General features: G+C 30.9%; 1 protein-coding gene across 1 annotated transcript; it reads left to right on the forward strand.

Moving 5' to 3' along the window:
* Nucleotides 1–93: 93 nt before the first annotated feature.
* On the forward strand, nucleotides 94–7,251 carry LOC128173115 (serine-rich adhesin for platelets-like). Its single transcript, XM_052838837.1, has 6 exons — nucleotides 94–143; nucleotides 1,145–1,525; nucleotides 2,373–2,750; nucleotides 3,170–3,544; nucleotides 3,822–4,100; nucleotides 4,916–7,251. Exons 2-6 carry the CDS (start codon nucleotides 1,393–1,395, stop codon nucleotides 6,913–6,915), a joined length of 3,165 nt encoding a protein of 1,054 aa, XP_052694797.1. The 5' UTR covers nucleotides 94–143; nucleotides 1,145–1,392; the 3' UTR covers nucleotides 6,916–7,251.
* Nucleotides 7,252–24,058: the final 16,807 nt, after the last annotated feature.

The raw sequence follows: 24,058 nt of genomic DNA on the forward strand, positions 1-24,058 counted from the left end.
ATTTTTATGATTATTGTTGCCAAAGGAATTGATTGGCCTATGGGCCACTTTTTCAATTTTATTTGTAAATTATATCTTTCATTTCCAGATGTTTGTTGACATTCTACAAATCATTTTGATCTTCGTCCTCTTTGCAGCAGAAGGTAGTATATTGATTAATTAATGTTTCCAAATTTTGATACATTTGTAGATTTTTATGGTTTTATGTCACGAATTGTATTAATACGAAACAAACAATGTATATGAAATACAGCAAAACTCGGTTATAACGAAGTCACTGGGACCTAAGAAATTACTTCGTTATATCCGTAATTCGTTATAATTGTATAATAAATTCATTAAATTAACATAGCTGGGGATCCAAGATGACTTCGCTATATCCGTGAATTCGCAATATCAGTGTTCGTACTAAACGAGTTTTACTGTATTGAAAAGCCACATTTTTTTAAAATTCTTTTTTTACTTTATATGTAGGACACATCGATGCTAACATACACACATTAGTCATCAATAAAGATTTCTTTTAACATCAGTGGAATTATATAGTAAAAAATTGGATTTTCACGATACCTTTAACATGTATTCGTACAAATCAAAGAACAACATTTATAGATTTACGGTCTAATTGATAGCAGAAGCAATTATCTTTTGATTTCGATGTCGGTAAACCTTTACAAAGGGAGACATCATATTCTGAACACATTAAACCATTTCATTAAAACAAATTTAAAAATTGCCATATCGATTTTTAATCTTTTTAGTGTACTAGATTAACTTGTTTATTTCAAATAACATATTCAATACAAAAAATAATAAGCTATAAAAAATGCAATTATTTTCTTCATTTGATATGCAAATATAATTTGAAAATATACAAACGGGAAAAAAACTGCATAGCTATTGGTGATTAAAATACCGTAGTTTTGGGTTTCAGGGATAAGGGTTAGTTTCCTCTTTAAGACAGTAAACAATTAACCACTCACTGAGCATTATTTAACAAACAAACCTTAATCTGGTGTACATAGTACTGCAAGTGGGAAGTAGATGTGTTGGTCCATATCAACATATCATAGCCCTCCTATATGCGACAAACAGATTATTAAACACAACAAATCCTATCTATATCATGCGTAACATGTTACAGTTTCAGATGGTGCCACTACAACTGAGGCATATCCTTGTTCTTCCATATCATTTCTTGATCATGGATTGCAATCTAGAGGCAAAGGGATTTACAGGTCCTTCTCAGAAACTGACATTAGTAGCTGTAGAAACGTGTGTGACAACGAACAACTCTGTCGAGAATTTACGCTGGAGAATGGCAATTGTAGACTGAGTGCCAGCGATTTAACTTTTCAAGTTTTAACCTTTGAACAATGCCAAATCAGTTGCATGAATGATGGTAATTGCTCTGGGTATACATATAATTCTGACAACCAGAGATGCCGACTGAGTAACGATCCAGACTTCATTACCGACTCGTCCTGTTTGTCCTGCCAATTCTATGAGAAGAAATGTCAGTCAAGTACGTATTTAACTTTTCTACCGCAAAAAAATCCCACCCCCCCCCCCCAAAAAAAAACAAACAAAAAAACACAAAAGACAAACATACAAAAATAATAATTAATGAAATTTTAATAATGTATGTTTTTTAAATGTTTATTTGCAAGATAAAGTAACATTATTTTTTTTTTCATTCTAAGCAGAAAAAATACCAGTTGGCAAAGAGTCTCTTTTTAGAAACTGACTGGTTGAACGGTTGCAACATATCTGATGATGGAAAAATTTGTCGATATGTTTTTAACTTTTTTTCTCTTTTTTTTTAAATTTTTTAATGGAAGAAGTATGTTCACTTAATAAGTTTACCATTTATCAATTCTATATGCGTTATAATTGCGTTTCGATATTTTATTCAACTAATACTGATTGTATGGAATACATGAGAGACTGCTGGATACTAATAATACACGTACTTAATCTACTGACATTTCGAATCAATATGGACGACCCTTTAAAAGACTTGTTTTTTTTTTCTTGTCATTGGAAATAAATATTCTTACTTGATAAAAGCATCATCACGTCCTGGTGACGTATTTGTTATTGAATCAATAGATGAACATGCAATGTCCGAAGTTTAAAAGAATTCAATCAACTTAATAAATAAAATAAAAGGTAGATTTAATTTTATACTCAATTTTTTTTCCAATTTAGAGTGCAATCGGATACTGCATATTGAACTATTTAAGGTTGATTTTTACTAACTGCATACGTTTTAGATTGTGATTTTCTATCAATCTTTCCTAATGTGATTTTATCGATGTGTTAATCTTAATTTTAAATAATACTTAATGTATCATGTACTTTCGTCACAGATGTGGTAACCACTACTCCAATGCCCAAAAGCTGCAATAATTTGACTTTTCTCAACCATGGTGAAAATACCAAAACCAAGTCCTTTTACAGCATTCTTCATGGACAAAACGCAACCACCTGCCAAACAAGTTGTGATTTTGATAACATTTGCAGAGCGTTTAGGATAATGGACGAAACGTGCAAACTAAGTGCCAGTGATCTAATCTCCAAGGTTGTTACTCTTGAACAATGTCAAGAGGAATGCGAGAATGACGAGACATGTTATGGCTTTGCATACGATGACAACACCCAAAGATGTACACTGAGTAACACTAAGGTCCATCGTGAGGTTTCTACTTGTGTCCCCTGTCGCTTCTACGAAAAACAATGTCAATCAGGTAAACTATAGTATATTTGTTACTGTTTGACTACGCATGTATCAACTGTTATTTGATCCGCACTATATCAATGAAAATAAATTCAAATATAAATAACCCACTTGGTCTTATTATAGAAAAGAAATAACGTCCGATCAAATCCGCTATTTTAATCGACACAAAGTTTTTTTTATATCAACCTTTCATTTAAGAAATGTTTCTTCTTTAATTTAATTAACTATTTATTAACAGAGTATTTTTTTTTACATAAAATAACAAATATTATGAATATATCCTTTTTCATAAGAAAAATTGTAGTTTGAAGATACATTTTTCGTGTTGCTTTATCTACTGTTTATCTTAAAAGAAATAAAATCCCTAAACGTTTCATAATGACATTTTGAAGTAAATTAAAATGTGATATCAATATTTTATTGCAGAATTTTCTGAATTACTCTGTGATGACGCAACGTTATTTTTTCATCATCAAACGTACTTCAGGAATGAACTTATTCTTCATGAAACCACGGCGCCATCGTTTTTTCACTGCAAGAACATGTGTTTGAATGAGTTCCAATGTAGAGATTTTAGATATAATTCTTCATCAGAATTATGTAGGATGAACGCAGCCGACTTTCGATTTTCGTTGGTTGATTCTCTCACAGAGTGTGAAATTCTATGTGCAGTGGACGCTACTTGTTTGGGCTACGTTTTCAAAGCTGATGAAAAGAAGTGTAAGCTTAGCAACTCAAACGTTGGCAAATCCACTCCATGGTGTGAATATTGTATATTCTCTACAAAACAGTGTTCAAATGGTAAGTACAATAGTACGCATTGCTTATTACTTTCTCCCTCGGCACCGCAGATGCTTGAAATTGTTTTCAAGTTCACGTGTGCCTTAAACAAGCCTCATAACATACCGTTTAATATATTATGGTTATTGAGAATTTTATTAATATCATTTTTTTAATTATTGGATCATTCAATCAATTTAGTTTTACTTTCCCTGTGTGTTGAACAAATATCAATATGATTAAATCAACTTATATGTCAAACGATAAACGATTGATGTATATTTTTATGAATTGGTAGAGAAAACGCTGGACCAGGCCTCAACCCAACGGAATAACAGCATTGATTATTCGTTTTGTTATACATATCAATCTTTGCAAACAACTGAAAATTCGTACAACCTGAATACATCAGTTTCTAGTTGGACAGAGTGTGAAAATATGTGTTCAAATAACTTATCCTGTAAAAGCTATAGTTTCGACTGGGATGGCAGAAACACATGTCTTTTAAGTTCATCGACACAGTCAGTGCCTGGTTCCTCTACATCTTTTTTCGTCTTAAAACACCCATGTGAGATAAGTATGTTTAGTTCAATACCGAGTCGTGTTTTTAAATACGGATTATACCGTTTAACGGGTATTTTTTACGTGCTGCTAATTTTTACTTATTTTTACGAGTTTTACGAGTCCGTAAAAATTAAACGTGTAAATTTTCACAGAAGTAAAAAACACACTGCACGTAAATTTTCTACATCGTACGTATGAGAGCAATGTTCATGACCCTCAGCTCAGTCCCTGATGGCTGTAAATGTAGGTATATTTGAGCATTTTTGGTCACGTGGTGATGACAGTTCAGATCTTTCTATTCAGTCTTGAATATATTTTCAAAACTACGTATAATGCCAAGTTAGTAGCTAGATGACTCTTTTGGTTGGGAGAGAAAGAAAGAGAGAGAAAACATTTTGAAATGGAATTGTCTCTCTTTTTTCCCCGGTAAATCGATCTGAGACGACCACATGGTGTATTTCAATGATGATGCCTAGATTAATAAGTAAAGTGTATATCACATATGAAATAAAGGTAAATGAATAACCACAATCAATAATATAAGGACTCGTTAACAGAAAAACGATTTTCTAATTTGTATGTGTTAACTGTAACAAAGTCTCAGTGAAATTTCCTCCTCTTTTACCACAGATGATTTTGTCCAATTCGTAAAAAAATTACGCGTAAAAATTCAAATCGCCCTATTTTAAGACAAATTCGTAAAAAATCACAGCAGTGAAAATTACCCGTTATACGGTATTTGAATATATACATATATTGAATGTTGAGAAAAAAAATAGTACATTCTATCAATTCATTCGTACAATTAATTTTTATATGATTTTTTAGCTTCAGCAGCCGCAACGGAATCGATTCCAACGACGACACCTTATCGAACTGTTTCTGATTCATCATTGAGTTCTTATTCATCTCACCAAACAGTACAATCAGATTTGACTGAGTTGCCACCACAATCCTCTTCAGCATCGATAGCAATAGACCAATCGACATCATCTATTCAACATAATTTACCATCATCAGGGACAATGGGATTCTCTGCTTCGTTGTTTTTATCTTCCCTACAAACATCAACTTCAACACCGACGTCGGAATCTTCCAGTCTTCTCCGATCAACATCAGCAACGATTAATCAATCCCCACAAACGCTGCCTTCTTCTTCTTCTTCTTCTTCTTCTTCTTCTTCTTCTTCTTCTTCTACTTCTTCTTCTTCTTCTCTAATAGAAACAACGTCACTATCAGCTACGTCTGCGAAAACCAATACATTGCCATCAACACTGTCACCAACTTTATCTGTAATGGACCAATCAACCTCAACGTCCACACCGATATTGGATTCATCCCATCATCCACAATCATCATCAGCAGCAACGAATCCATCGTTGCAGTCTTTTTCTACGAAAATGACATCAACATCAGCAATAGACACAAACGACTCCTTTTTTACAGGGTCGTTACCGCACACACAACCTTCTTCATGGGGAAATTCACATTCATCATCATCATCTTATATTTCAGCAACTGCAGAAGACTTGTCACATTCAGCAACATCAACAGAAACAAAACTATCTAAACCAACATTAATATCAACAGCAACAATTCCATCGATATCTGAAAAATCAACACTTACACCATCTACAACTGCAATGATTCCATATTCAAATACTTTTTCAATTGGATCATTAAATTCAGACACAACGGCATCATTTTTTTTAACAATATCTCACCAGCGTTCGACAGAATCATCAACAGCAACTTTCCGTTCCTCACCATCGTTTTCACAATCAAATTCTTTAAATCATGAAAGCGAGATGGAAGTAACTACGTATAAAGGTACATCCATTTTATCAACTTCTCTTGTTGAAGAGTCTACATCTCCATCACAAACATCTTTATCATCTTTCTCAGAAATCCCGCCTCTATCATCAATATCAACAGAATTGTCACTTTTTATTGAACCCACAACGTCATCCACATCGACAGCTTTATCCCTAGCATCGGTTGTACCACAAGTATCAACAATGACTGCATCAGTATCAAAACTTTCAGAAGTATCAACACAAGAAGACATAAATACATCTCCATCATCAAATTCACAATCGTTTTCAGTAGCGACCAGTTCATCCTATTCAATTCCTACTTCACAAGAAATAGGTACCTCCTCCTCCTCCTCCTCCTCCTCCTCCTACTACTCGCCCTCATCCACAACAACAGCAGCTGAAGCATCAATGGCAACAGCAACGAATCCATACCAATCAACATCAGAAACTACATTAGTAATTTCAGCAACGTTAGACGTAACAACACAAGAAGACAAAAGCTCCCACTTCTCCTCCTCTTCATCCTTCTCGTCCTCTTTTGCGACATCGAATTCATATCAGTCAACATTTCCTGTTTCATCACCATTGCATTCGACAAACATTCATTCATCTTATTCATCAGCATCTCTACCATTACAAAATCCTACGGATTCAAGCATAAGTAACGCCACAGAAACTGTTCAAATCACAAACGGAACCGTGCAATGTGTTTGCATTTGCCGTGAAAACAATTTCACAGTACAAGAAACAATTATGATGAGGAAAAAAGCTTTATTTATAGCTAAAGAAGACCTTACGTCTAGTTTACGGAAACAAACAAGTGCCCCGGATAATAGGCCGTCTTCAACAGCAATTGGTTCTATTGGAGCAGCAATGATAAGCTGCATTGTAGTGATAGTCATACTCCCTGATATGATATCTGGTGTATATCAATTCCAAAAAATAATGAAGAAATGTATCGCTATAAATGGCAGAAAATCATCACGCAATGGATTGACAAAGGTCGTGTAAGAGCCAAGTCATTTTTTTAGTAAAATACAATGCACCTTATAGATGCCCTCTTTTGTTGAAAGTTTTGCATATTTTTGTTTCAGTTGTTAAAATTGATGCTTTCCAAATGTATATTCGAACTGTTGAATTTACGAGCAAAAAAATCATTTTTTTACCTCAGAGAGCATGTAGCACTTTTGATATTTAATGCACAAAAAATGTTAGATTTTTTTTTAAATTAGATATAATTTATAATGATATGTTTTTGCAAATAGGGTTGTTACATAAACCAATATGAAAAAAAAATTATGTTAATTTCTGTAAAAAGTTTTAACGGGTCAAAAAGTCATATTTTTAAAGTCCAAATTAAATTGTAATCTTACAATTCTACGGTATGGGTTACAGTTGCAATATAATGAAATAAAATTTTTAAAAAATTGAACAATTTGTCTTTTTTGCAAAAGTAAATGCAAGTAATTAATAGCATCTTTAAAATTTCAACAAAATGAACTTTATTTTCTGGTTTCACAGAATTTGTTCATGTGTCTAAGAAAGTTCATATACATGTAATTGTTTTCTTTTCATGTGTTCCTTATTTCTTAAAGAGGCTAAAAGGTCCGCGAATTAGCCACAATATCTACCTAATAAGATTAAAGAATAAATTGTACGCTTTAAATAATTATTCAGAGGCGAAAATTGTCTTATATTTTATTACTACTTTCTACATTGAAAATTAATGAGCCTTTCGCAGTTGCAACCTCAAACTAAAGACACTGAAAGATGCTACTTCATTTTTACAACGAACTGTTCCGTTCTGTGCAAAAAGCGAACTCACTTTGCAAGAAACATGCACCGTATAGGAAATTTAATTTACATTCTCAATTTAAAAAATCCCTGTAATTCTGTAATGTTATTTATTCTAACAAATAACAAACTCTCCTAAAAATACAAAGCATTAATTTATTTTCATCTCATAGCTTTGAATGCTTATATTTATATTTTCATACTGATGTTTATTTGTATGAAATATTATCTATCGCCCTATAAAACCATTTTTTGCGCTTTTTGTCAGGAATATGAAACATACATGGAAAAACCATGTAAACATGTTAATTAGTCAGCTTCTGCGACAAAAATATATTGCCATCTTTTTTATTAAAGAGTAAATATATATTTATGATTGTTTTTCAAAAGTTCATATCACATTGGTTATATAAGATTGAATGCTAATATAATCTTACAAAAGTATATTCATAACATGTGAAGACGTTTGTATCATAGCGCATGGATTAGCAAAGTGTATTCATAAATAAGTCATTAACGATCAAATTGACAAAATGATATGAAGTTGCATGACATCAGGGAGTAGGAAGAACAGAGATCATAATGGGTTAATCTACGCAACATACCGATGCACGCTGTGGAAATGAATGATTATGCAACAAAAGTCCAAATATCGTTCGCTCATTTGTGTTTAACGTGGAAAATAATCTGAATGATTTGGTATTATGCCTTCTTTAATCTAACTTGTGATTTTGTTTAATATGAATCAGACTAGCCCGTAAAAAATGATTTAATGCCCTTTAATTTTAAAATTTATTGAAATAAATAACAATGTAAAAAGAAAGAAAATTGGAACATCTATCCCAAAATAGTACCAGCGTTTTTTACCTGAAAATCTAAGAAAATATCAGGTTCAAATTTTCATTTCTCTCATTGATTCCTTATTATACATATTCCATCAAAGGCATGCAGATTTCTTTTTACCAAAATGTTTCAATTTTGGTACCTGGAACTAAAATATAAATACCCGGAATTTCTTCAAATCATACCCTCACCCAAACAATCAGTCAATAATCTCCCCTTACTGCAGATTTTCATCGCTTTCCGTGTTGTGTGTATATATATATATATATATATATATATATATATATATATATATATATATATATATATATATATATATATATATATATATATATATATATATATATATATATATAGTCTCACTAATTTGTTGATTTTTATAGCGCTGCCTTAACGTTAATATTTAAAAAAAGCCTCGCAGTCATACTTTTATTGCTAGTTATATATTCTTTTATATAAGTTTTAAAAAAACCAAAAAAAAAAACTCAGAGTCTGGGTCTGCGGTGGGAACTTCAACCGCCGATTTATGTATGTACCATAGTAAAATAAAATATTAAATATTTTGAAGCATTACTCTTATCAATTATTTTTTTTTTAGGTTTCATCAATGTTTATGCTAATTTCCACTAAAATTCATCACCTTAAGAGGGACAAATTTGTGTTGTCTCAATAATTTCTGAACAACCCTCGCGGTTTCTGGTTAGAGTTAAAACAATTTGATGGAAAATCAATAGTTTTAATGCGTTACTCCTCCCAATTCATCAACCTTATCACTACCGGAACACGGGTGCTATCATATTGTATCCAATATCTGCACGTTGATTGCGCAGCTGATTAAAAGAAAGGTAATGATGGTGAAATTTAAAGGGAATTTTTAATGAGGAAAATCAATATCACTGTAAACAGGCATATGGTTTTTTAATCAAAATATTTTTCAGCTTGCAATCGATATGATAAAAAGGCAGATGATTTATAACAAAATAGTAAGTAAAGATCAAGTCGTCGAACAGTAAGGCGGCTTATCTTATTCTCCATAATATTAGCACCATCAATGCACTATATGAGAAACAAAGTAAGTAAACTATTATCACTGTTTTGATTTAGCTCTCTTTTTTATACCAAGAAGATAAATTTATGATCAAATATTATGCCCCATGTTTACATTCGGTAGGTTCGGTAAAAATAAAACGTAAAACATAGAATTATGGAGTTACTCTTTAAAATGTTTAATTTTAGTTTTATCTTTTTTTAGGGGAACACCTAAATGTTTTCATTATGCAGGTGTTTAAAATAAAATTATTTTTTTTACTTTCGAAAACTCAACTGTTGGAATATTTATTTAGAGGTCTTTTGTGGCCCACGCTATCAATATGTTTAATAATGTTTTCTAAGGGTGTAGCTAAGATATTGATATTCCTCACAATTCATAACTCTAACTAACACAATGGGTTTTCGTATATAAAAGACATGTTTCAGTGGTATAAAAAAACCTTAATAATTGTTTCTTTGAAATTATTTGGATTTAGTTCATAATTAAACAAGAAAAGAAAAAGTCGTTCCAACAAATAAGTTAAAACCAAACTCTGCTCAATAGTTTACAAAAGTATTAAGATCCATTCACTCATTTAATATTTCATATTAACATTAATATAATGCGGCTGTTTGTTTTCCTACAAAAAATCCAATAAAAACGTTTTCTTTTATAAACATTTAATAAATATTTAATAGTTTATTATTTTAGATTATATAAAATTCTTTTCTCCATTTTCGTATTATTTATTTATATTTTGGGGTAAGTTGTGTAGTTGATACAATTTGTAGCACATGTTAATATTATACTTACATGTACGTATTATCAAAAAGTATTCAATTAGTTGTTTGCTTTAAAAAATAGCTACTGTTTAAAAAGCTCAAATTATTGTGTGTTTTGTTTTGGAATACTATTAAATCAGTTCCATTTCTTCATTATTTACTTTTTTCATTTAAAAGCGTTACAAATTTAAGGCAGTTTTCCTTACCTACTCAGCTATTTGTTAGTAAAAATAAGTTTGACATCGTATGTTGTTAAAATCTATTAACTTTTTGATAGTTATATTTTAATTAAGGAAATAAAAGAAAAATAAATTATAGTTGTCATTTTAATATATAAATGATAAAAAGACATAATTAAGGTCAATTATTTTAAAAAAGAAATTCAAAAACGTCTATACGTGTTTTTGCATGATTGACTTGTTTTCTTTTTTTAAAAGTTTTGGATTTATATCTACTGTACTGAAAAAAAATATAGGGTTAAACACGATTATTGTCTATGAAAAGGCGGAGGACATCTCTAAGCAACATTTAAATTTAACCCCGACATTGATTCAAAACTCAAAGAATCGATGAAAATGCATGACTCAATGTTATTAAATGCTCGCAGTAATATCATTTATAAAAACGTAACAAGCAAAACGATCCGAAGTCTGCATAACTCACTTAACTAAAGTTCATATATAAAATATGCATTGCCGGTAAAATGTCACGCTACATTGATGTATACAAGGTTCAGCCTTTGAAAAATTGCAAGTAGATATGCAAACCAAATAAAATCCTGTATTAAATGTGTCAAAACATCCAATAACTAGTAGTTTAAAAGAAAGAATATATATAACAACTAAGTGATTATACCTGTCATATTGCAAAATCAATATACTTCTCACAGTCATTTGGAAAGGGTTTGTAAACACATTTAAGATGCACATAATGATATATGCGACAGCAGAGTTTCAATTAGGCATCCCTATTTCTTGCTTGTCATTTGAAAGCAAAAAAGAACAATTACCCGAACAATGGTAACTATGCAAACAAATATTTAGGTTAGCACATTCTCCCTTGTGTACGAAACGACGGCGTCACAATGTACAACTTGTATTCCAAATACAAAACAGATCTAATGCACCACATTTATTAAGCCGAACGCAATTTACCCAACTAAATACCTAACCATTGAACCACAATTAACCAGACATCAAGAATATTCAAAATACTTGAATATCTATATCATTCTAATTTTTTAAACCATAACATTTATCTCGACTACTATTTAGCTTGATTTACATTGTTATTCCTACCAGTTCTGCATTTGAATTTTTCACTGATTTTGATATAAAAAAAAAGAATCGATTGGAAAGTAGTTGTTAACATTTTTTTGTCTAAAGGCAAGCTGTTTCTCTGTCATTTTTTAAAATTCTATTAATCTATAGACTCCTGTATGAAGCGTTATTGAATGCATGGATATTTCATTTCATTTCCTCTTTATGGTTTTGAAGTGACCGTTGGACGAGAGGGCATCCTATTTTAAAGCAATCATGATATAATTTTAATCATTAAATTTTATCATTATAATGCAAATTTGACCGTTGGTTTTAGATAAATTAAGGTTAAAGCATATTTTACGGAGGACCTAAATTGCATTATATTATTTGATATTTCGATATAACCTTGATTTTGATAGGCATAAAGTCTAAACCCAAGGGGTACTTGTGTCCGATTTCAGCTTGTAACTAAGAACAAAACACAGATTACATATGCTTAAATGATACAAGGCTACATTATAAAAAAATCGCATGAACATGTTTGCTTCTATAATATGTTACAAAATAGTGAAATACGAGGGTTGTCCCAAAATAGCGTAGATAAGTGGCGTTATTCAGTTAATTGAAGACAAAGGAAGATGAAATTTGTGCAACAAAGGGTTCAAGATATTTGCATTCAAATAATGTTTTAAAAATCAAATATTGTTTCAGATTAAATTAGTGAAATGAAAGCATGTTAGATCAGAAATTCGACATGCGGCGCAATGTCAAAAACAAAAAGTTAAAATTAACATAATGAAATGAAAATTGCGAGGAAAAGTACTTTTTGAATGAAAACATTCAAATAAAACATACATTGATATTTGATAATAATTCTATTAGTTACTCAGAAAATGTTTCGGCTATAACAAAACTTTTAAATATTATATAGCGCAGTTTGTGACAAGTTGAAAAGTTAACTCGTAATAAATGACGATGTCAGCGTTAAAGGCGGCGCAGCAGTAACTGATACAATTTTGTAAAAACCATAAAATAAATCCTAAGCGGCTTTGGAAGTGAATGAAATTAACAAAATCGATAAGAAATGCGTTCTGTGAATAAGTAGTTAAACAACATTGAAAATATTTGAACAAGTATGATGACAATAAGTGAAAAAAAGAAACCTCGAACGATATCAATGGACGTCAAAATGCAGAACGACACATTTCGGTAAGACGGACGTTAGACAACAAGTAATACAGGACAAGTTTGGAGGCGACAGATCGTTTGTACGTAATCGTTAAAAATACAAACTAGAAATATATGTTGATTGTGCACTCAGGGTACATGTTCAAAGATGATTTTTTTTTCTAAGACATTTTCGGAAATAAAACGTAAATATTATCGTAAAACGATGTGGAGGGTTAAGCAACAACGTAAAACTGGAAATTTTCGACGTCGCACATTGCGCCGCCTGACAAAACTTGTTGTTAATAATTATTTATTTTCTCGAGAAATGAATAAAGTACATATTTGAATTTTTCAGTATGGTTTGCCAAAGGGTCATTTAAGAAAACATAGAAGTCTAATGAAATTGCAGTGAACAATTTATGAATTATGTGTCCTGTCTACATTATTTTGGGACAACCCTCGTACCTCCAAGTAAAAGACTTAAGATAGAAAAAAGTAGACCCATCAGTGTCCAAAATCTTAGACGCCAGCCCGTATTTTCTTGATATTAGACGAAAGCTTTTAAAAATGTTAACTTTTTGTACCTTACATATCTTAACAGAATATTTTCCAGACAAAAAATAAACCAAAAAAAAAAAAATAAATGAACACTTGCAACAATTTTAGCCTCAATTTTTTGGACCAGGTGAGCTTCAACGACGTTTTAAGCATGACAAATCTGAACGCTTAATGTAAATTCATAATCTTTTGTCTACAAATCCTGAAAGTTTGAACTTGATACATAAGTATCTTTTACTATTTAAGAGAACATCTCTCTGGACAAGCTAACCCTCTGAAAGTCGCTGAAACGTCATTACCGAAAGAACGGAAATGACGTTGTCAAAACAAAAAAAAAATACATTAAGTAAAGATCAATATCTATCAAATCTAAAAAATTCATAAAAATCGGCCAGGCGATTTCTGAGAAATCGCGTGCACCAAATTTCTACAAAAAGGGGGAAAAAACTGAACGAAAACAAAAAGGTATTTTGTTGAAAACGGAAAACCTTATAAAATATATAAGTTATTGCGTTGGCCAGTTTTCATTGATAATCTATTTGAAATTAAAGGCATCAAATAATTGTGTAGAAATAATGACACTTGCATTCTATATAATTTCAGAAATGTATGACTTTCCTGTTTAACAAATTGAATTTCTAAGTGTTTGGCCTGTGAGTAAATAGGAACAAAGCTGCATGCGAATTATTAATTTAAGATCAATTATCGACATTTACAAACTACTGATTAATTATCTTGAGTTTCATTTTCAATGGAAGACGAGATAAAGATAAATATTTTATCTAGATGTGAAACAAAGTGGACTTATTATATAATTTTAAAGGGATCTACACCCCCATCCACAAAAAAGTACATATAGGGAAATTATATTAACAATTCATTATAATTAGATTTATAAACTTCACTCCCTCTAAAAAAGTAAAGAAAAATAATCATTAAGGTTATGAAAAGTGGTATATCCTTTTTTAATTAACATCTTCCATGAATCTGATTTTACTTATAATTAACATTGTTTTCATCCACTGGGATGTGTTAAGAATTGAGAATGTTAGTGAAAGTACAAATTATAGAAAACTTAATCGTCAAATCCTAAAGATCCCTTGCTTTTCATTTTGGATTTCAGAAAATACGATGTTTATGATTTCAATTCTTTTGAGCTTGTATTTTAAATTGCTGCTGTCTTTTCAGATGTATTCGAGTATCCCAATCTATGTACTTGTTTTAAGCTCAGAAAGTAAGTTAAATCGTTTCTTATATAAATTGGTTGTTTTGTATGTTTACATTATTTTTTCGGAAAGTCTAAATGCAAGAATTCAAATTCAACGCAGAAAACAAAACATTATATAAACTAAACGCGATCTCGAAATATTATCTATATTACTCATGTAATATTTCTTTGCATATTTCAGTATTGTTTGTGAACGGAATTCTTTTTTATGATCTTCATTATGAATACACCGCAGCAAAATATCCCTACAGGACGTTAGCTGGAGACAACAGGCTTTGTCAATCGGAATGTGACAAAGATACACTTTGCAATGGATACTCCATAGACACATCAAACAATGACTGCTTCCTTAGCAGATGCACCACTCCTATCAAGGTATCGACATGTTTTACCTGTAAGTTCGCAAGTAAAAAAACACCAAGCAATGAATATTGTTCGCCGGTTTCGACAACGGCGCAAATGACAACAACTACTCATACGACAACTACAACAATTCATCCAACTACGACTACAATGATGTCTACAGAAACAGCTACAACTTCAGAATCAATCACGGTTTTGGACGCAGGTACATCTACAGAAACAATGCCCCATTTAGAAACAACTACAACTTTAAAATCAGTGATGATTTTGGACGCAGCTACATTTACAGAAACAACGACACCTGTAGTCGAAGCTACATCTAAAGAAACAGCGACGCTATTAGGAACACCTGAAACCTCAGAATCAATCACGCCTTTGGACGCAGCTACATCTACTGAAACAATGACACATTTAGAAACAGCTACAACCTCAAAAGCAGTGATGAATTTGGATGCACCTACATTTACAGAAACAATTACGCATATGATAAATGTTATATCTACAGAAACAACGGCACTTGTAGAACTTAGTATATCTACAGAAGCAACCCCTCCTATAGACACAGCTACAGCTTCAGAAATAATGACGCCTATAGAGAGAGCTTCGTCTAGAGAAACAACCATGCATTTAGGAACAGCTACAAATTCAGAAACAAAAACGCCAATAGAAAGAGCTTTATCTACAGAAACAACTATGAGATTAGGAATAGCTACATCTATACAATCAACGATGCTAATAGAAACTGCTATATCTACAGAATCATCGACAACTATGACATCTATGACGTCTTCAGGTACGCCTCTAGCTAATGACAATACATCAATGAATACTAACAATGGGCGTTGTTACTGTGTATGTAGAGAAGTTTATCAAACCCTGCATCAATCCAATGAAGAGAGGATAAAAAAATTAACGATTAATAAACGCGAACTTTCTTCACAGATTAGAAAGTTGCATTCAGCACCAGATTATCGGATATCGTCCAAAATGATTGGTAGTGTAGCTATAATCATATTGATAGTGGCTGGAATGCTAATTATTCTAGCCGACATAAGTTTTATCTTATCCGTGCACTCTAAGAAAAAGTCTAAGAAAAGAAAAATAAATAAATTTTTGTAATGAACATTTTTCTAACGGTGGAAAAATAAATAATAAGTGACTGAATGGCATGGCTATAATGCCATTCAGTTGCATTTCCAGGCCATTCATTTAACATTCAGTTGACTTAACTGCAACGCGTCATTTGCACAAATGAATGCTACATTTCAATGACATTATGATTCAATGCATGCTAAATAAGCGATATGTTGTTAAGTTGTGGATGAAAAAAATAATTTAAACCACATTGAATCTTCAAAAAAAAAACAACTTTTTTTTAAAACAGAGATCATTTCGTATCCAAAGAATGCGTGGTGTAAATACACAGTTCTGGGTGTATCATCAAACAAATCAATTGGGGAAACACCACAGTTTCTGATTTTCAGTCGTTTTTAAAGAACATCATTGGCTTACATAATATACGTATACGTATGTTGCGTCATAGTGAATCGCTGTTATATGCTGCTGACCTGTGGTAAAGTGGTAAGATGTCATTTAGTGTTATTTATTGGTGGAACTAAATACCGAGAGAATGACATGAAGATGTATCTGCTTTTCAAATTTATTTTACTTTAAACAAACCGGTATTCTTTTAAATTATGTTATTTAATATATATATAAACATTTTTCCCCATTTTGATCAACATTGTTCATTTGCGATTTATTCGTGTGCATTTATTTAAAATATTTCGATTCTACTCCAGCAATTAGTGCATTTAATAAGTAAATGCATACTTATTTATGGATTTTTTTTTAATAGTAAGAGTAAGTCAAGAGAAGGCTTGGATAAACAACGTCTGCTGCCTAATTCATATATGTTAAGATTTTTTTTATTAAATGATATGAGAGCAAACATGATTACCTAAAGGTTTGGTACTGATTAACTACAAGCACATCAGGTTGATCAATCTAACAGACGACCAGGCGGAGCCTGAACCGGATAATGATATATATTTCTGTTGTCATTCAGTCACAAACATAATTAGTGTGTTGTTTTACCGTGTTCTAGCAAGTGAGACCTTTGATCACAAACATATATTGTTCTACGTAAACCTATGTTAAAGTGGCAGTTATATACGTGTTTGGTTGCTATTCAATTTTAAACGTTCTTTTCCCTTTCTTTCTCTGAGGTTTGAGCAAATTTCAACGCTGTCAATTTATTATTCTCTAGACACAACAATGTGACGTGGATTTAAATGGCAACTACTCATATCTAAAAGTGTCTTTGAAGAGCAACTACTAATTTTTTTGAGAATTTTCAAAACGCAGTTTCTGTATTACATTTGTAAGTATCAATTAAATGTCAAAGTGAGTAGGCGTTGTGTCGGCCATGCTGTCGATTACTAATTTTCAATAGACGGGCCTAGAAATATATCTGACAGTAATGTGATAAATGTAAACCAATGAAAGTGTAACATTTTTTGTCCTAGAAAAGCAAATACTAAGAAATTTAAACTGTTGATTGCAAATTTCAGTATGAAAACTGTATTACTTTCTTTTTTTTAATTTGATGATGTTTGTATACATATATTTGTTAAAGCTTCACCGATATTTTTTTTTGGCTATTACAGTATCAAACATTTTTTTATACAAGCCAATTATTTCAGAAAGCTATAAACAAAAAGAATTAGCCTCGTTTCAAAGTCAATGAAAATAATTTCTTCACAGGCACACGAACCATTATCAATGACGGAATGTTTTAAAAAAAAAAAAAAAATTGTCCCCGAATGTTTGGGTTTATTCAACCTGCAGGCTAATAATCGATTGTAATCAAATCAAATAATAGTGAAGAAAATGTACACAGGAATTTCGTTTAGTTACACCCTTTTCGTGTCATTTGTTTTGTAAAAAAAATGTACGTATTTTTTTTCATTGAAATGTCGTTTTATTGACCGGGAAAACTACTGCAATGCCAATTTATACTCATATCTAACACAACCATCGTTCAAAAGCGTACACAGAGTTCAATATTGAATCGGACCAAGCTGCTTAAAGACACTTGTAAAACCTTCAACCCTAAAACAACGGATTTCACTGGTTCAATAAAATGACAGAAAAAAAAACTCTTGTAAAAATTAGCGTAACATTAAAAAAGATAAAGTTATTTTAAAGTATATATTGTTTTATTTTTTAATTCTTACATGTATTACTGTTGAAGCAAATTTTTATGAATGAGTAGTAAGCTCTGATGGAGAATTAGAAATGTTTCGATGTCTGCATGACTTATATAACTGTTTATATTTATATCTTAATAAATTTTAAGTAGAGTTGATACAAAAATGGTTTTTCTTCTCAATTAATAAATACAATGCATAGTATTTATTTCCGTCTTCTTGTAATTTAAAAACGCCCATCTATCCATCATACGAGCTAAAACTAACTGAAAAACTTATGTGATCACATGAAAAAGTCAGATTGTATTATTTCTTATTAACGGTACAACGGTATATACAATTTTTAAAACAGCACATTGGTATTACATGTAACTCTAGAGATGTGTTCCAAAATAATAATTATTTTTACTGTGAATAATTTTATTTCTTTTGAAATGATAAAATAAGTTACTGTTTATACTTTTTTAAAGATTTTAAAACACATTTCATTTGATACATATATAAGATTGATTAAATTATAATCGAATATGTTTTCCAATATTTGACGTATCCAAGGATATTAATGATCAAAAAACTTGACAAAAGCGCTTTGCTCCTTGAAAAATAAAGTTGTTTGTTAAATTTTCGTATGAGAAGTCAATCAATAGATATTGATTTATTTATTTCTTATCATTTTGAAAATTATGTCCAACTCATAAAAAAGTGATTCATCAAAATGTGAAAAAAAAATGTAATTGAAGCTGCGCGTATGAATACAAAACTATAGCAACAAAACCTTTTCAGAACGGATGCACCTTCAGCTATAGTAAAGCGATGTGGATTAAACAAGAAATAAACGTTATTATCAGAACCGTCTGAATGCAGAACGAAGACAAAATGCATGCAATGGATACTTTCAACTGTTCAACACAATTCGTCAAATAAAGTTGGTCAAATCAGTGTGATATGCAACTTGACATAAACATTATGTAAAGAGACGCGATTAGGGACACAGATAATTAAAATGTCGATTATTCGCAAGGACATATTATATTCATTGCCTTCCCCCTCGTTGTCAGCGGGCATATTGAAGACTAAGCAAATTCCAATATCTCAAACCATTTCACTTTAAACATAGCAGTATCTTTGGCAATTCACGACAGTGCTAAACTTTTGCAAGTGTAGAAAAACGTGAATTACACGAAGCAAAAAAACTGGGTTTACAGTATATCGGTGATGATGCCGATTGAAATACTCTTACAGTGTCGATACACTATATAACCTTACTTTTTTTCTGATGACCGATTTTTTACTTCTGGGTTTTTTTGTTTTTGTTTTTGTTTTCAAACTAACTGTCATTTGGAGACCAGCGTTAACGTGACAGTTTTTGCATTGATGTTAGGCTATTCATTTTCTCTTACAATCAGCCCTGATGTATAAATGTTAATTGTCGCCGTGCCGCAAGCAAGTGTAAACAGTTTTATTTAGTTGCTATTGCTTTTGGTTGGCTTAAAATTAAAACGTCTTAAATTAGCATTTCGTTAATAACATTTTTTTATTGTACAAATTGCTAATTTCTAAGGTAAAAGTATTGCTTTATTAGAACAGTAGAGAATAGTATATATAGCAAAATGTTTTTGATGTAACTATTTGATACATTTTTGGACCAATTACACGTATAAGCGTCTATGTCTCGTCAAACTTTAGATATAAAATGATTGAACAAAGATTCAATTAAGGTACTGTAAACATATTACATTTGGCTGGGTATTCTATTTAGCGTTTTTTTGCGGAATACGGCGTCCGCTTAATCAAGTTCATTGCCAACTGTAAAAAAAAAATAAGTAGATACATGGGTATATTCAGAAATGCGCTAAATCAAATCTCGTTTACTTGTTGAAAAAATCATATTCCGCCAAATATCGTACACCCCAAATATAATACGTTTATAGTATCTCACTCCTCGATATTGTTTTATATTTACATTTTCCAGTGTATTTGCCTGTGATAACACTAAGTATCGATTTTGTACTATATAACCCATAACTTCAAATGACGCAAGATGTAGACGCCATGGGTTTGCTTATTCATATTCAAATAAAAAATCGTGCAATGGATTAAAATTATATAAATACAAGTAATAAGGAATCATTCTTTGAAATCTATAAGGTGATAATTTCGGTCAGGCTTGGTTTGATCAAGCCCCCACCAGAATTATCACCCCATAATACTCAAAGAATGATTCCTTATTCCTTAAAACAATGCTTTTTTGAGACGCATATCATTAGAAAATGTAGTTAAATCATACTTGAAAATTACAAAAAATGCCAATCCGATTGGCACGTGTTTTTTTTAGTAAGTTTATGAAGCAAAGTTTTTTTTTATCCAATTTTTTTTTCAATTACACACAATGATCACATTGAATAGAGAGATTACAAAAAAAAAATTGTGTAAATCTGAAGAGATTGTTCGTGTACTTTTTGCACCTAAAGATAGATATTTTCCTTACATTTTATTTACGATTTGATTTAAAATTAATAAATTTATGTATCTGAGAATATCGATAAAGTTAACCCCAATTAAACATCTACGTAAGGTAAGCATGATAATTTAAAACTAACAAAACAATGAAAGCAAAAGTTAATTCTATACAAAGAATGGCGATTATTTATGATCAAAAATTAGAACCATGTCATATACATGTGTTGCTAGAACAAAATATACCTAACTACATTAATTTTCATCACTCATCGATAATAGATTAAGCTAATTTTAAAACGACGTTATGTTTTCTAATGGTAGAAATTAAAGTGCATTTACCTCTATATTCGTAAATACTTTAACCGTTTCATTTTATTCCCACTTAAAAACAAAAGCAATTACAAATGCTCTATATCTATGTGGCAATTTATTGAGTGCGGGTCAACCGATATATTTAAACAAAATTATCGAGGTCTTTAAAAGGAGGTTTTTACCTTCTTTTAATGCCTTTAAGAGAAAAATCACCAGGGTAAAGTTCCGAATTAAAACTATACTGATGATCAGTATCATGTTTGTCTGAAATCGGAATTCCATTTCGCTATTGTTGGTTTTTTTTTTAGGAATTAAACTGACATATATATGTATTATATACATATATATGGTGCATGGTTTATATGAAACACAGGACGTTTAAGTAGTTATTGAGATTTTGAATTAGGAGTTTCTACACAACGAGTTTGCATAAAAGTTGCAAGCTTTTAGGTATCCGGAAAGTGCATTTAATCCTTACGTTAAAAGGTCAACATCGATAAATGCAAACATCATTCGTACACAGATTTTATAAAACAAATCAAGATTTTTTAATTTCAATTCTATTGATCCAAAAAAAATATTGATAAAAAAATATTCTCTGTACAATTTAAGCAATGACTACGGAAAGGAAATCAATATGATGTTATTGAAAATAGAAATTATGTTCATTCATAGTGGTAAGATATTTCTTTGCCGATATATTGATAAAGATAGAAAGAAGTCATTTATTGATACTCTTTCAGGTTTAATACGGGTTAGACTTTTAAGCCACGATCAGTGCCTAGAATTGAATGCAAAGTCAATTTTCAGTAAATTTGCTAGTAGAAATCTTCAATTTGTAAATCATTTTCAATTTCATTAGACGAACTCTAAAGAAACCCAGTACTTAACCATAGACAACAGAAATTAAAAAAAAGTTTGAAAGCAACGTTTGCTAGTAAAACTTTTGGGTTGTTTGTGCTTTGAAACATACTATACCTACAACTACTTAAACGCAACTGTGTTCTGTGCTAAACGAAAGACAAATGCTGTTTTGTTTTAAATCATTTTAAACGAACCCATTATCTTTTTTATTTGAAAAAAAAAGTTTAACAGTTTCCTTAAATTGAATATATATCCAATATAGACCACATTTGCTGTGTATAAATGTAAACAAAATTTTTTGACAATTTCAGAAATGATCAAATCTCCTGATAAGTCTATAATGCAGTAGGCTGTTCTCTATTGATTTTTCTAACACTCAACATGATGCTGATTTCAACAAGCTAAAATAGAAAGAGTTTTGATGAAGATTTGATTAAAAAAATCAATACTGATGGAGCAAATATCAACACAGTCGTAAGGAACGTTTGACGGTGCAAGGTCAGTTGATCATTATTTAATATCAGTTCTCACTGCTATTTATAATGCTACGACCTCGATCTCTCTAGTTATAAACGTGATTTAAACTGATTGATTGTCCTAACGTATGCTTTAATGTTAGATGTATTTCCAATCATAATAATTTTTCAATCTTCAAAAATTTTTTATCATGCAAATAAAATTGATGTTGATGTCGTGTAGTGAATGTATTGTGTGGCTTAAGATTATAATGTTTACAGAGAATGATTGAGGTTTACCAAAAGGCGTTGTAAAACATGTGATAAAAAGAATCTACTCAATAAATTTATAAAATGTGTAAACATTTTTGACGTCAACAGTTTTCATATACGGCAATAGTATGCGGAAATAATTTTGCATTACATTTTGATTTACACATGTTCATACATTAGAGAGGGATGTGAAACATGTAATGGTAAGCGTGCGTGTGTTATAATTACACGTTGTCCTACACGGTTTTTTTTACTTTATCTGTTAAAATTCCATTACGTTTCTAGTGAAAACGTGAATTTCAACGCAGTTTTGTAACATTATTTGAATTAATAAACTCAAAATGAATGGAGAATTTCTTATCAATGTGCTTAAGAAATAAACAGCAATGTTTAAAAGTTCACCGGGATATAAAGTTAATTGGTCACGTGATCAAATCCTGTGAAGCTCGAAGGGCTTCTCAAGAGATTTGATCACGTACCAACTGACTTCATATCCCTGTGAACTTTTTAACATTGCTGTTTATTACTTATATTTACGTTTGAGAACGACAAATCGTTCAGAATTGTTATAATTTAATACCGAGATTTTATGTTTACAATAATCCAAGCGACAAGCTATAATCGTGTGCTATGAATATTGTGACGTCCCGAAAAAGTTCATACCGAATTGAACGTTTTTGCGTTTCTATCGGTTCATATAAGAAAATGTATTTGGAAATATGAATATTTTTAAATGTAGTTTAAAAATCTATTTAATGCATCAAAAAAGTATATCAACTCTTTAATTAGATTATTTTTGTTGCAAAAGCTACACTTTTTTCTCACGTTTAAACGGCAATTTACAAGTTCATATAAACATTGTCTTTACAAAAACTTATGAAGAAATGCGCGACAAATTTAATCGATACCCCAAGTACACGTGCGCTACTGTAAACGTCTGAAAGATCAACCTCTTCAACATGTGAAAATATTACATGTAAATACAATTTCTAGGAGAACACATACTCAAAACTATTACTGAAATCTTGATTTCAAATTCATAGGTTATGTGCCAAAAACCCAGATTCTTACTATCAGATAACTTCGTTGTTTTATGCTTTGTTGTTTCAGATGTTTTCAAGTTTCCCATACTGTATCCTAGCATTGACAATCGAGAGTAAGTTATACAACAGCCTTGAAATGAACTTTCTTAAATGATGATAATTGTTTTGAAATGCCAATCATTACATTAAATTCTTGTCACATTTCTACCTTTAAAAAAATATGACAAATTAAAATATGATATAATTCATTATTCAAAAAGAAAAACTACAGTACATGTATTGTATTTATAAATGAAGAAGTTATTCTTACGTTTCAGTATCATTTGTGCGAGAAGCTATCTAGATTTTACATAATACATTGTAACTACAAAGAAGCAACCGATTTATGATATAATTCATTATTAGAAAAAAAACCTACAGTATTGTTACTATTTATGAAGAAGTTCTTACGTTTCAGTATCATTTGTACAAGGCGCTAGCTATGTTTTACATAATAACTACAAAG

This window comes from Crassostrea angulata, chromosome 2 (assembly GCF_025612915.1).
Source record: "Crassostrea angulata isolate pt1a10 chromosome 2, ASM2561291v2, whole genome shotgun sequence".
Classification (NCBI taxonomy): domain Eukaryota; kingdom Metazoa; phylum Mollusca; class Bivalvia; order Ostreida; family Ostreidae; genus Magallana; species Magallana angulata.